Source organism: Amphiura filiformis, chromosome 5 (assembly GCF_039555335.1).
Source record: "Amphiura filiformis chromosome 5, Afil_fr2py, whole genome shotgun sequence".
Taxonomy (NCBI): Eukaryota; Metazoa; Echinodermata; class Ophiuroidea; order Amphilepidida; family Amphiuridae; genus Amphiura; species Amphiura filiformis.
Window position 1 is genome coordinate 31,857,575 of NC_092632.1, and position 13,500 is coordinate 31,871,074.

Here is a 13,500-nt window from a genome sequence, read left to right on the forward strand (position 1 = left end):
CACATTGCTACCATAATTCAACAAATGACAATGGTGAGCGTCTGGTCAACACCTGCCATCAGGAGTACAATCTCAGACCGGCCCAGATAAGATTCCCGCAACCCAGGAACCGTCTCTGGACTTAAACCCATCCAGCTGGATCAACCCATGCACAGTAAGATCACATACTAATAAACAGCAAGTGGGTAAATTCTCTCCGCAACTGTCGAGCATACAACTCAGTAGAAGTGGACTCCGATCATCGTATTGTGAGCATCCGTCTAGCTGCCAGTCTGCGAACTAGCAAAGGAAAACCTTGCAAGAGACCAAAATTCAACTGGAAGAAGTTGCAAGATCCTGATATAAAGGAGGAATTTTAGCTGGAGCTGTCAAACAGATTCCAGGTCTTGAGCATGGATGACACCACACCCATCTCTGACAGGTATGAAACCTTCGAAACAGCGGTCCGTGAAGTTGCTGAGAAAGTTATTGGAAAACAAGAGCCATGCGGACTTCCAAGTTGGGTATCAGAGGCAACCATCAGACTTAAACTTGAAAGGGATGAGACCACAAAGCGGTACTCCATTTCAAAGTCTCGTCAATCTAGAGAAAGATGGAGGAACTTGAACACCAGCCTTAACAACTCGTATAAATCTGATGAGCTTGCTACCGGCCCTCAATAAGCAAATGGAAGACCTGAAGCTGGCCGACGAGATGGGGAATTATACCACCACTTGGAAAATTATACACTCGCTTTCTGGGAAGAACTCAAGGAAAGAGGTGAAAGTCAAAAAGAGAGATGGATCAGCTCCAACCAGTGACCATGAACTGCTTGAGGAATGGAAGGAATATTTTAGCTCACTCCTTAACAACGACAGTAGCACAGCAGCTTTAGAACTTCCCGCACCAGCTGTTGAAGATCTTCCTATTATCACTGAGCCCCCAACTCGTGAAGAAGTAGTCAAAGCAATAGCAGCCATGAAGACCAACAGGCAGCAGGATTGGACTGTGCTATAACTGCAGAAGCACTTCAGGGAGGAGGGGATAGCATGATTGATATGATTCTCGAATTCTGTATGGAAGTATTCTCAACGCTGACACCGCCACGTCAATGGGTTATGAATGTAATCATTCCTCTACCAAAGAAAGGTGACCTCTCTCTCATGACAAACTACCGTGGTATTTCGCTTATGTCCATTGCCGCAAAAGTGTACAACAAGATCCTTCTGAACAGGATCCGACCCCACATTGATCCTTTACTGAGAAACAACCAGGCTGGCTTTAGATCGGGTCGCAGCTGTGCTCAGCAAATACACATTTTGAGGAGGATCATGGAAGGCTTCAAGGAGTACCAACTTCCCTTAACAGTCACTTTTGTGGACTTCAAAAAAGCCTTCGACTCCATCAACAGGTCCGTCATGTTTTCAGTGCTGCGGCATTATGGAATACCAAAGGTTGTGGTCAATGCCATCCAGGTGCTCTACAAAGACTCCAATAGTGCCGTCATGGTAGAGCCTTTCCAAGTAACAACTGGAGTGCTTCAGGGTGATGTGATGGCACCATTCCTGTTCATTATCCTGGTAGACTACCTTCTGATGAAATCAACTTCTGGAATTGACGCCGGAATTGTTACCTACCCACGTCGGTCAAGCAGGTATCCTGCCAAGATGCTGAATGACCTGGATTTTGCTGATGATATTGCCCTGCTGGAATCTTCCATAGACCGGGCCCATTCACAGCTTACTAGGACTGCAACTGCAGCAGCAGATCTAAGCCTTGTCATCAGCGCACCTAAGACAGAATACCGGTATATGACTGCAAACTGTAACGCCCAACCAGCACTTGAAGTCTATGGTAGTACCATCAACCATGTCACAGACTTCAAGTATTTGGGTTCCAAGATGGGCTCTAGTGTTGGAGACCTACAAAGAAGAAGAGCACTAGCCTGGGCAGCTTTTTGGAAACTGGAACGCCTTTGGAGAAGCCCGTCCTTGCCAATCGAAACAAAAATCAAGCTGTTTCAGACAACGTGTGTTACTGTCTTTCTGTACGGGTGCGAGTCATGGGTAATTAGAAAGGACATGGAAAACAAGATCAATGCATTTGCAACATCTTGCTACAGAGTGTGGATCGGATTCCAAATGAAACCATCTACAACCTGACCAACACCACTCCACTGGTTGCCAGAGTCAAGATTCATCAACTCAAATTTCTCGGCCATATACTGCGTCTTGAAGATGGCGAGCCTGTGAAAGAATATGCGCTTTATATTCCACCACATGGGAAGAGGAAACCGGGACGGCCACGCACACTGTACTTACAGTTTGTCCAGCACCTCCTGGGAGATACTGAAGGGATGCTGCAGCCAAACAAAATTGTTTCGCTTGCCCAAGATCGCATTAGTTGGAGAAAGCTTGTAGTCACCTGCTCCGCAGTCGACTGATGATGATCCTTAATGACGGCATTAGTGGGCCGTGAAATTAAAAGTTGATCTGTCATGGTTGCACTTTAATGTTGTAGTCATGTAGCTGACTTAAAGAAGGGGACTGGTGGTTATCTCGATGTATCTTTCTCTACCCACCAGTTCCAAGTACAGGGCAATAAAAACAGAAATAGTTATCTGTCACTATTGCGTCTGTAGGGGTGAGCTGGCCTATACAGGGTGTATCAAAATAAAGTTTACAGTTTGAAAAATATCAACTATAGCATTTTTACCAAATACCTCATACTTATTTAATCTAGTGGCATTTTTTAAACTGTATATTTAATTGTGATACACCCTGTATAATTGGGAAACACAAACACAAACACTCGTGGCAGCTACATGTAGTTCCGGACCACTGATCACAGGAGGATGATAGCGGGTAGCAATATTATTATAATACTTATAGCAATAGCAAGCAATGTTCTTGGACGGAACAGACATTTCAAGATAATTTCGCAGAAAGACATCATCACTCGTGATTAGCTATAGTAAGTGTTTTGTTTCTTAAATTTTAATTAAATAAGTTACAATAATAAGTTGGTTGCCCCAACAAACACAACACGTTTTCGACGTCATTCGTAAAAGGTTAGAAAAGGTTGCCAAAAACGTTCAAATGTCGAGTTTTATAAAGGGCATATAAAGGGTATAAAACGTTTTTGTAACATTCAAAAACATTTTATGATAACTTACTGCAAATATTATAACACAATGTTATTTATGTGTTGACAAAATATTTTGCAAAAGATATTTTTAAAAATATTTTACAATGACATTTTGAAAACATTTTACAAATATTTTTGTAGTGTGTTTTCATACAAACCGTTTTGAAACGTTTTCATGACCTTTATATAACCTGACATTTAATGTCATTAAAACGTTTTTACCAAAACCAAAACCCCAAAATATAACATGTATAAAACGAACGTTTTAAAAATGTTTTGTGTATGCTGGGTGGTGATTAACTTTCTTTAGCAGAATTGTTTGATTTAAATTGATGATATTTTAAAATTTTATTTCATTCCAGCCATTTATTGCATTCCAGGCCTAAAGTCAACCAACATGACCAAAGTCAAGTTAGTTGTTCAATCGATATCCGTTACAGACTCCGGTGTAGGGAAGTCACTAAGGGCAAAGATGACTTCCTGTAAAAGTAACTAGTTTCGTTTCTCGGCGGACCCCCTCCCTCCCTGCTAGAAACGTAGTCCTGAAATGTCGAAACTTTTGGCTCGTATATATATTTAAAGGTATACTAAACGGGGTATATTAGGCCTGTATGGATATAACATAGCGTTACCCCTAGTATATGGCTGTGGATGGATAAATAAAGCCGGTACATCAACACAACTTGTGACGCATGTTACGTAGGTTTAGGTCTATATCCCGATTTCCTCACTTCAATTCTCAAACTTGATAACCTATATCACTAAATACACAGAAACATAAAAACAAGACAAGACCACGATGTTCTTTTCGATTCGCCGTCGTTTAAAGGTATACTACACACTTAAAAATAGGTAGTCAAAAATGACCCTAAAGTAGTCATTTTTGACCCCATATGCAGGGTCAACTATGCACCGAACCCATTGAAGTCATTTTTGACCCGGTACATGAAGTCAAATTATTGACCCAAATTGTAGTTAAAAATGACTACATTTTGGGTCAAAAAATGATTTGACCCCTAACAGAGTCAGTTGAAATGACTACATTCAGGGGTCCCGGTTTGAAAATGACCCCGGAACGTGGGTCAAAAAATGACTATATTTGGGGTCATTTAAATATGACCCTTTTAGGGGTCAATTTAATATGATGTCAACAACTGAAAATGACCCCTATGGTGGTCAAATTTGACTTCATCCAGGGTTATTTCAAATTGACCCCCTAAATTAGTCAAACTTTTTATAAAAGTAATCTACGTTGTACTTGGGTTATCAACTACGTTGTAAATACGTAAATTTGTGAACTCGTATTCGTGTTATGACAACGTTATTTTTGACGTTGATTTTCGAACGTTGATATAACGTCATTATGACGTTGTTTCGACATGAGTTCTGAACGTATTATTCATACGTTGCTACAACGTTGGACCGGACTTAATAGGGACGTTTGAATAATACGTTCACAACTTGACGTTAACAACGTCCGAACGAACGTCGTGAAAACGTAGTGTGTTGGCTGGGTTGGTAGATCCTAGTACAATCTTGAAAAAGGAAGCTACTATAAAATGGGAAAAAAGTCAAATGCGAAATGCGGTTTTTCATTTTTATTTTTTTTATATTCCGACTCTCGCCTTTACCTGTTCTCGGAATAATTTGCACTACTAGTACTATGTTCGGGTTGAAGTGGACCTTTTTCTTCTCCTCTACACTGACTGGACGGTTGCTCAACTCATCCGACTTCTTGGTTTTTAGACCTGTACTCAAGCTTTTCTTCCTTTCGTCTTCTTCTCCTGTCCCATAACCTTCGTCTGCAGACTTTCCTTCTTTAGTCTCAGGATCTTCTGCCGTCGGTATGTCCATCGGTCCCTCAACATCCTGTAGCACCTCAGTCTCTAACTCCGACTGTTTCTCCACAGGGACTGGAGGCTCAAAAACCCAAGGTTCTAGCTCTGGTCCTTCATAGGGTTTGAGGCGATCTGCATGTACAACTTTTTCGCTTACTCCTTGCCGTCTTCTGTATACGGAAGGTAACATCCGATAATGTTGTCACTACAAGATACGGGCCTTCCCATGTCAATGTAAGTTCGATATGCCTGGCCTTCTTTTGACATCGAATGACCCTCCTTATAGACGGGATTCTGTGCTCGACGGTCATAGTTCCTCTTTTGACGCCTACTGCTCACTTCAAGTGCATGTCTAGCCCTCTCATGTATGCCTCTTATTCTTTCCCTTAAGTCTTCTGCATAGTCAGTGTCACACTCTTCTTCTCCAGGCGCTGCTCCAAACACTAGGTCAACCGGGCAGATCCTAACATCATATTAGGGCTTTCACCAGTAGATGCCTGGATACTCGATCTGTATGCAAAGCCTACATATGGTAAACACTTGTCCCAATCCTTCTGATCTTGCAATGGTAGCAACATCAAGGACACTGCATTCACTATAGTTCGATTGCACCTCTCCACTAAGCCATCAGACTTAGGATTGTACGGAGTCGTCCTTTTCTTTGTAATACCAAAAATCTTACACATCTCACTGAAGACTTCGGACTCGAAATTCCTTCCCTGGTCAGAATGTAGCTCCAGAGGAACTCCAAACCGGCACACAAATTCGTGCACTAACTTGTCTGCCACAGTTTAAGCTCGTTGATCAGGAATTGGATATGCCTCCGTCCATTTAGGCCAGTAGTCTCCAACCATGAGGACATATGCATTCCCCTGGTGAGTTTCTGTAAGAGGCCCCAAGACATCAATTGCGACTCGCTCCAAAGGAGCTCCAACACGAGTCTGTTGCAAGGGGGCTCGACGTTTCTTCGGCGGATTCTTCTTCCGTGCGCAGTCTGCACATTGTCGTACATAAGCTCTGACGTCAACGCTCATGCCAACCCAGTAGTATCGCTCACGTAGTCTTGGCAAGGTCTTTTCTCGCCCTAGATGGCCTGCTGTCTTCGATGCATGCAGTGCATCCAGCGCCTTCTTTCTCAATGATCTCGGCAGTACCAGTAACCATTTGAACTCCTTCCCATCTTCGCTCTCCCATCGCTTGAATAGGACACCTTCTTTCATTGCTAACACATCCCATTGGCCCCAATTTTTCACGGCGACCAAACCAGCGCTGCCGATTGGTGTGCCACTTTTTCCCATTTAGGTCGTTCTCCTCCACTCTCTTTTCCCTCTATAATTGGCGCCATAGTCTCGTCAGCCAACTGTGCTTCTCGCACAGAAGCCAGTGAAACTTCCGGTATAGCAGTAATACGCCGTAGCCACTCGTCAGTGTCACTAGTATCTCTACTTCGGGTTTCTTCTGCCTTCTGTATGTCTTGCGCAATGTCAGCTTCTTCAACCACAAGGCTGGAATCTGTACTATGGTCACACGCTGTCTCAATATTGATGTAAGCTACTTCAGCCCTTTCATAACTCTCCAGTCCATGCTCTGGCTCTGTTTGGACTCACTTGTCACTACTCACTATAGGAATTTCTTCTAATGTGTTTGATTCAGTCTCTTCAACTTCTGTTTCTTGTCCCAATCAGTGCCGCCGAGAGCCATTACGGGCCCGGGGGCAATGTGAACGCACGGGCCCTTTGATCAGTGATGACGGTGCAGGACTTCATAAGGGTGTGTGTGGGGGCAACAGTGGCATACATTTCTTTGTAACATGGGGGAGGGAGGTTGGTGTAAAATCCTTGAACATATGTTGCAGCGGAGCGAAAGTAGCATGTTTAGCTGCCAATAATCAAATATAAACATTGAAGGAGACAAATGCGCGGGAAGGGCGCACAAATTTGCAATCTGAACGGCATTTTGCTCCCAGATTAAGTTTCTCTGAACAACTTGCCAATTTAAAGCCAATTTGAATGATCCAAGTATGAACCGGTGAATTGGACAAATGCGTGCAAAGCGCGAGCAAATTTGTAATTCGAATTAGCGACTTTTGCTCCCAGATTGGATGTATTGAAACAAACTCCGTGCGAAGAGGAAAAAGAATGCCTTAATGGACCCAAAAAAGAAAAAAAAAAGAGACCTCGGAGGGTCCGTAAAAAGCAAAGAAGAGATAACTTAGGCCTAAGAAAAGAGATCTTTGTCGGCCCGAATAGTAAAGGAAAGAAAATATGCCTTATTATTGCAATGTATCTATTCTGAACCTTTTACGGTACGGGCCCCTGAGGTCCGTTTTCTTTGCTTTTACTGCCCCATAGTAAAGTATCTTTTCAGATACACATCTTTATGTCTCAATGGTGGCCGCTAACCTTCTGGAATAAGCCGATATTGCTCTGGTGTTAACGTCACTCTAGAAGCTCCTGAATCTACACAAAGCATCACCGACTTCCCCTGAACAACAGCCGGGACCCACATCTCTTTTATATCACATTCCAAACAATTATCTTCTAATCCTAGTGTGATCTCTCTGATGTCAGTAGTAAACTCGACTGTACCGGTACTTGGCTCTGACTCTCCTCCTGTCTCGTTGGGGGTGCTGGACGTCACTGGTGTCTCTATCTGATCTTGACCCTTCTTCATTGCCGGCCTCACCCAGCAGTCAACATTAATGGGTATATTTTCACGGGAAAATTTTCTGGACACGTGACCAATGCGTATCAATGTGATTATGACCTCGAGACTGATCTCTGACCCCCGGCGGTGACCTCGCAATTCAAGTCTTAGTAATTTTGAATTGGAATATTATTCTTGGCTGCAATTTCGGATAGAAATTCGTGTATTGCAAATTTATTGAATATCATGTGATCTTAATTTCTTCACAATATCATCAAAACGTAATTTCAAAAATATCTACCTACGGAAAAAAATATTTATCTACGGAAACTCCTACTATAATATTATGAACTTGCGACAAGTTACTTATTTTGGCTCAAAGGAGGAATTCTTCCTATTCAAATACATTGGTAGACCACCCGCTGTGCTCGGGGTCACATTCCATAATGCTAATATGTCTGCGCCCATGGGTGTCACGTGTCCAGAAAATTTTCCCGTGAAAATTTACCTATTAATTCTGACTGCCCAGGGTCCATAGCTCGGCCGCTCCCAGTTTCCCTGCTTTAATTCACTTGCCCAACATTCTGTAGAAATGTGGCCCCTTTTGTTGTACCTATAGCACACCAGCCCGGCTTTCCCTGCAGACTCGCAGTCCTGTGCCACATGTCCAGGCATATTACATCTGAAGCATCTCACACTAGGCATACTTTGCATAAAGGATGGCCGGTTTGGTCACCGTGATAAACACTCTCTTGTCATATGCCCTCTACGGTGACATGAGAAACATTCCACATCCCTCCTTTCTGGTCGTCGTGTTAAATCATCACTCCTGAGCGACTGCCATTTCCTTCCACTCTCCATCTCCGTCACTTCAGTAGCATACTATTCACTCCCGTTTTATCAACGCTCTGTATCTCTTTCATAAGCACCCCCATCTGGGCTGTCAACTGGGTGGTGACTCTTGCCTCCATCTCTGCTAACTCAGCTTTAGTGGTTGATGGCTCACTAATTTCAACGGCTTCTCTCCCAAAGGCAGCAGGCTTACTGCGTTCCTTCCCTTCTGACTTATAAAAGGACTCCATCATCTCGGCCCTCGAAATTGCTTCTGACAGAGTCTCTGGATGTGCCCTGAATAATTCTTCTTTTAGCTTCGGGTCCTGGACAGCTCTTTTGAAGTGCTCTCTTGCTATCCTGTCTCTCTCTACCTTGTCTGTACGCGGATGTGCTAGCGTAGTCAGCCTCTTAATTGCCAGTCACAATTCATGTAAACTCTCCCCAGGTTTTTGTTCACGTCTTGAGACTTCCTGGAAATATTTTTCTTCACATTCTCTGGCTCCAAATTCTTGCTTCATCACCTCCAATAATTATTTATAACTCATCTCATCTGGACTAATATCATTGGCAATCAGAACAGCCAAGGCATCGCCCTTACAACTTGTGAATAATTGAAGTGCAGCTTTCTCATCTGGGCAACAATTGTACCTCCGTATTGCTTCGAATTGTGCATAAAAATCTTGCCATCTTTCCTTGCCATCAAAATTGGGTGGCTCCTTCCTTTTCTTCCATGGCGAGAACCCAGATGCATGTCCATCTACTTCCTGCCCACTTGAGTAACCATCTTCTTCGCAAGGTCCATATCTAGCAGCAAACTCTCGCTTACTCCTAATCATTCGTCCTCGCTTCAGCTTTGGCACAACTTCTTCTTTTCTTGCCTCTATTTCTGAAGACTGGGTCATCACATTCCCTTCTTCTGGCACTGTTGTTTCATTTAGATGATCTTTTCGCCATTCTTGTAACTCCAATTCCCTAAGATGTTTGATGCGTTCATGCTCTCGTTTCTCTTCTTCCCATTTACATTCCTCTTCCTTCGGTTACTTTGCTTCTTGCATATTCCTTTCCTTGACTCTAATTCTCTCATCCAGTTCTTTTGTATTCTGAGCCCCCATTTGGTCAACATCCATAATCCTATTCTCCATCTCTCCCGTCATCTCCTGCAAACCGCTGACTGCTCTGTTCAGATCCGCTGACATGGCGTCCTGTTCTTCCTGACTCCGTGCTAACTGTGCACATCTATGTGTCAAACTCCTGTTTCTTTCGTCCAACACTTTTAGGGCTTCGGAGTCTGCCTGTTTCTCCATTATTCTTTGTCGCTCGGTATATAATGCTTGTTGTTCCATATCCTTGACCCTCTCTCCTAGCCTTCTATTAGCTTCCTCCAACAAAACCACCTGTATGGCTGTGTCACTATCCTCCTGTTTTGCACCCCTCTCTTCATCCACAAGGTCATAAGGCTGCTGGGTAGTCAACTTCTTTCTCCGCATCAACTGTCTCCCTCTCTCGACTTTATTCTGCATTTCTTCATCCGATGTGCTATCCCCAAGTCGCCGGGCCACCCTCTTGTAATATGTTGACCTCCGTCTTCTTTTTCCGGGTGCCTGCATCACTAACACGGTCTGAATCATTCCCAGTGTCGCTCCTGAAGATACCCCCCTTCGTCGCTGGTTCCATCCCGTCGTGTCATCTCTGTCTCCTCCTTCGCTGACCTTGGTCCTATTGCTGGACTGCTCCCAGGTTGCATCTGCCACCTCTCCTTCCATCCGGGGCTACTCTCGGCTCCTAACAAGTTGTTACTTTACACATATACTCCTTAACTGGTCCTCTTGCTCTCACTCAATGTCACTACAATCCTTTCGGGTCCACAAAAGCTCACAACTTCTCCAAACATAAACAAAACCAATCCCAGCGCTGCCACCACTTGTAACGGGACCGAGCGGCTGGTACTGATGTTATGTAGCTAGCAAATGGTTTTAGGGGTGGGTTGGCCAGACCCAGGATCTGGCGGAGCACTAAGAAGTTATGATGGGCCACCGAAAAGGGACACTGTAATGACACCAAAATATTCTTTTATAGATACGGTTTTATTTCCTTATGGTACTTCAACGACGTTAACATAGTCCATACATAAGCTGACAATCATTACTTCATACAAAATCACTCCGCCCTGCTCTCTACAAAATCTCAAAACAACCATCTCACCACCAGTACTTTAAACCAATCTGGGTTGGTAGGTTCTAAAACCAACTCCATGTTCTTCTTGAGGGAAATTTGGAGCAACTAGAATTCACAAAAGCCTTTTAATGACTGTATAAGGTCCGAAAATGCGGAAGTTGAACCTCCTTTTTTGAGAATCTCCAAGATTGACAGTTTAGGCCTGAACCTCAATTCACTTCATTTTGAATGAAACCTTTACCACTATCCCAGAATGAAGTCTGAATGAAACTGGACTTCGAGATTTGAATGAAACCCGGTCGAATTAATGAATGCTCGAGATGTGAAGAAGGAATTTGACCCTCGAGTTTGGAATGAAACTGTATAAGACAAAAAGAAATAAATATTTGATGTTGTGTCATATTTTCCCTGTTTTTAATTGTGAAGAGTTACTCATTCTTTCATTTCTCTTGACAATTTTTCATTTGCCCGCCCTATTCCTTTTAAAGGAATTTTTATTAGACATCATTTACGGTGGCCTCATGATTTATACGGCAACTGTACTTGTACATGCACAATTTACAAAAGGCTAAATCTCACACTGTAACCTGGTTTGAAAATGACCAATTCACGGTCAACGCGCTCGTGTTCCATCCAAACAAGGTCATGACTAAGGGAACAAACCAAAAGATCGATGACGTCCTATAAACGAAACTAGTTTCGTTTAGGGGGGAGGGGGTAAAAATACTCGATTACGTTTGTGCAAAAACATCGGTCTGAAGAATGTGTCATTATTATTATTATGTCAAAATTTTCAACATTTCATTATTACGTTTCTGGCAGGGAGGGAGGGGGTCGGCTGAGAAACGAAACTAGTTACGTTTATAGGACGTCATCGATCTTTTGGTTTGTTCCCTAAACTGAATACATATTATCAACATCCTTTATCCATAAGCAGCACCTCTACATGATATGAAAAGGGCAATTTTTGGGAAGAATTTCCGGCTTCGTCAGTCAAATGCCATAACAATGGATGTCCATTGCCTTTTTACATGTAAATCTGAATACAAAATTGCTCGCATAAAATCCTATTTTACCTCGCCAAAACCCTATCCAAAACACTCGCCACCGGTCTCACTGGATTCTATACTATTTACTTTTATAAAGTATAGCATTACTGCCATCGAATTTCTATATTAGCATAATTATTTAGTAATTATGCAAAATATGCAAATAACCGCACATTTAGGTGTAGGTATTATTTCCACAATGTATTAGTATTTGTTTTCTATTTCAGATACCCACAGAGTTGTATTTAGTATCGCGATCTCTCCTGTTACCATGAATACAGTTTCGGTAGCGACGGTTACGACCTTCTTGTTACTAGTATGGTTGCATATGACAACTGTACAAGGTAAAATATGATTACTATAATAGATTCGATTTTGAGTAGGTACTTTGCCCAGGAACTTTGTCCCCAACATCACACATGTTAAATTTATCCAATGACTCTGAGCTATCAATCAAGTATGGCATCTGTGTTCATTCCAATCTAAACCGTAACGGGAACCGCAAGGATCAAAACTGAGAGTTTATCTTTCGCGCCAACACAACACAAAGCACTGTAAATTGCCTCTGTCCAGAGAGGTGGACCTCTCTTGGGTCAGAATGGTCAGGATGTCAGTTTAAGGGCCCCCGGTGTGGTCCAGGGGCAACGGAAGCTCCTGGATTCTAGCCTTTTCAGGCCCCTTTTGACACACTAAATGAAGGCAAAAAATGACCTCCAAGGTAGTTCTTACTTTAACAAAAATCACACAAAAATCCACAACTGTGAACTGTTAACTATTGAATTTATTAAGTTTCATAACTTGAAAACGGAGACACTTACAGGGATACGAACTGTATTATGGGATAGAGCTTTTCAAATTTTCAAAATAAAGCTTTACTGAAAAATATGACCAGGGTTTCGCCGTCTGCGGCAGCATTTCAGAAAAGCAAGCCGAGACCCTAAATTTCTTGTTATTCAAGGTTGGAACCAGAGAAAAGCTGCTATTAAAAAAAATACCATGATTTTTTGTGTGTGTCAAATTTGTATAAAGTTGTACATTTTAGTTACTGTTGCTTCTATTGAACAGCCAGGGACATGTTTAATTAATATGCATTGCTAGCTGTTCAATAGAAGCAAAAGTAAATTAATTAAAATGTACAACTTTATCCAGCTTTTTAGGTTTTTTAATAGCAGTTTTTCTCTGGTTCCAACCTTGAATAACAAGAAATTTAGGGTCTATAACTGAAAAATTGTTTTTGTAATTAAAAAAAAAAGAAGAAAAAAAAGAACTTTTTTTTGGTGGAAAATCGGGATTTTAAGTCAGAATTACACAAAAATCGGAATTCCGAATAAAATCGGAAAATTGGCATCTCTGTAACAGTGTTACGTTTTCTTTATTTAGGTCAATGCGGAGTTGATCAGTTCAGATGTGATAACGGTAGATGTATTCCCACACTTTGGTATTGTGATAGAGAAGACGATTGTGGAGATAATAGTGACGAACAAAGTTGTCGTAAGTATTTTGTTATGCTGGTTTCATATAGTACGAGGCCGCATTTTACCTAGAATATGCCATAGTCGATTTTTGATAAATAAAAATATGTTATTAATCATGATGAACGCATTCAGTTGAACTCGAAATTATACTGATATTTATTACATCAAAATGCTAGTATAAAATGGTTATGAAAAAGTTTATTTAATTATATTTGTGACAGTAAAAGTAAAGTATACGTAGGGTTATATTATTGAATGCAACATATCATAATGGCATAGCTATAATGGCACTTTAATACTGAACAATTCTAATTTTAGAATCTGCCAGTTTATTACGAGTTAAAAATCGACTATGGA

At 41.9% G+C, this 13,500-nt stretch overlaps 1 protein-coding gene across 1 annotated transcript in view; it reads left to right on the top strand.

Annotated features, from left to right (window-relative positions):
* Positions 1-2,735: 2,735 nt before the first annotated feature.
* LOC140152141 (uncharacterized) overlaps positions 2,736-13,500 on the top strand; it is a 44,184-nt gene continuing 33,419 nt past the window's right edge. Inside the window, exons 1-3 of the mRNA XM_072174439.1 lie at positions 2,736-2,952; positions 11,896-12,012; positions 13,049-13,159. Coding sequence (XP_072030540.1) covers positions 11,940-12,012; positions 13,049-13,159 — 184 coding nt within the window. The 5' untranslated portion in view covers positions 2,736-2,952; positions 11,896-11,939. The remainder of the gene's footprint in view (positions 2,953-11,895; positions 12,013-13,048; positions 13,160-13,500) is intronic.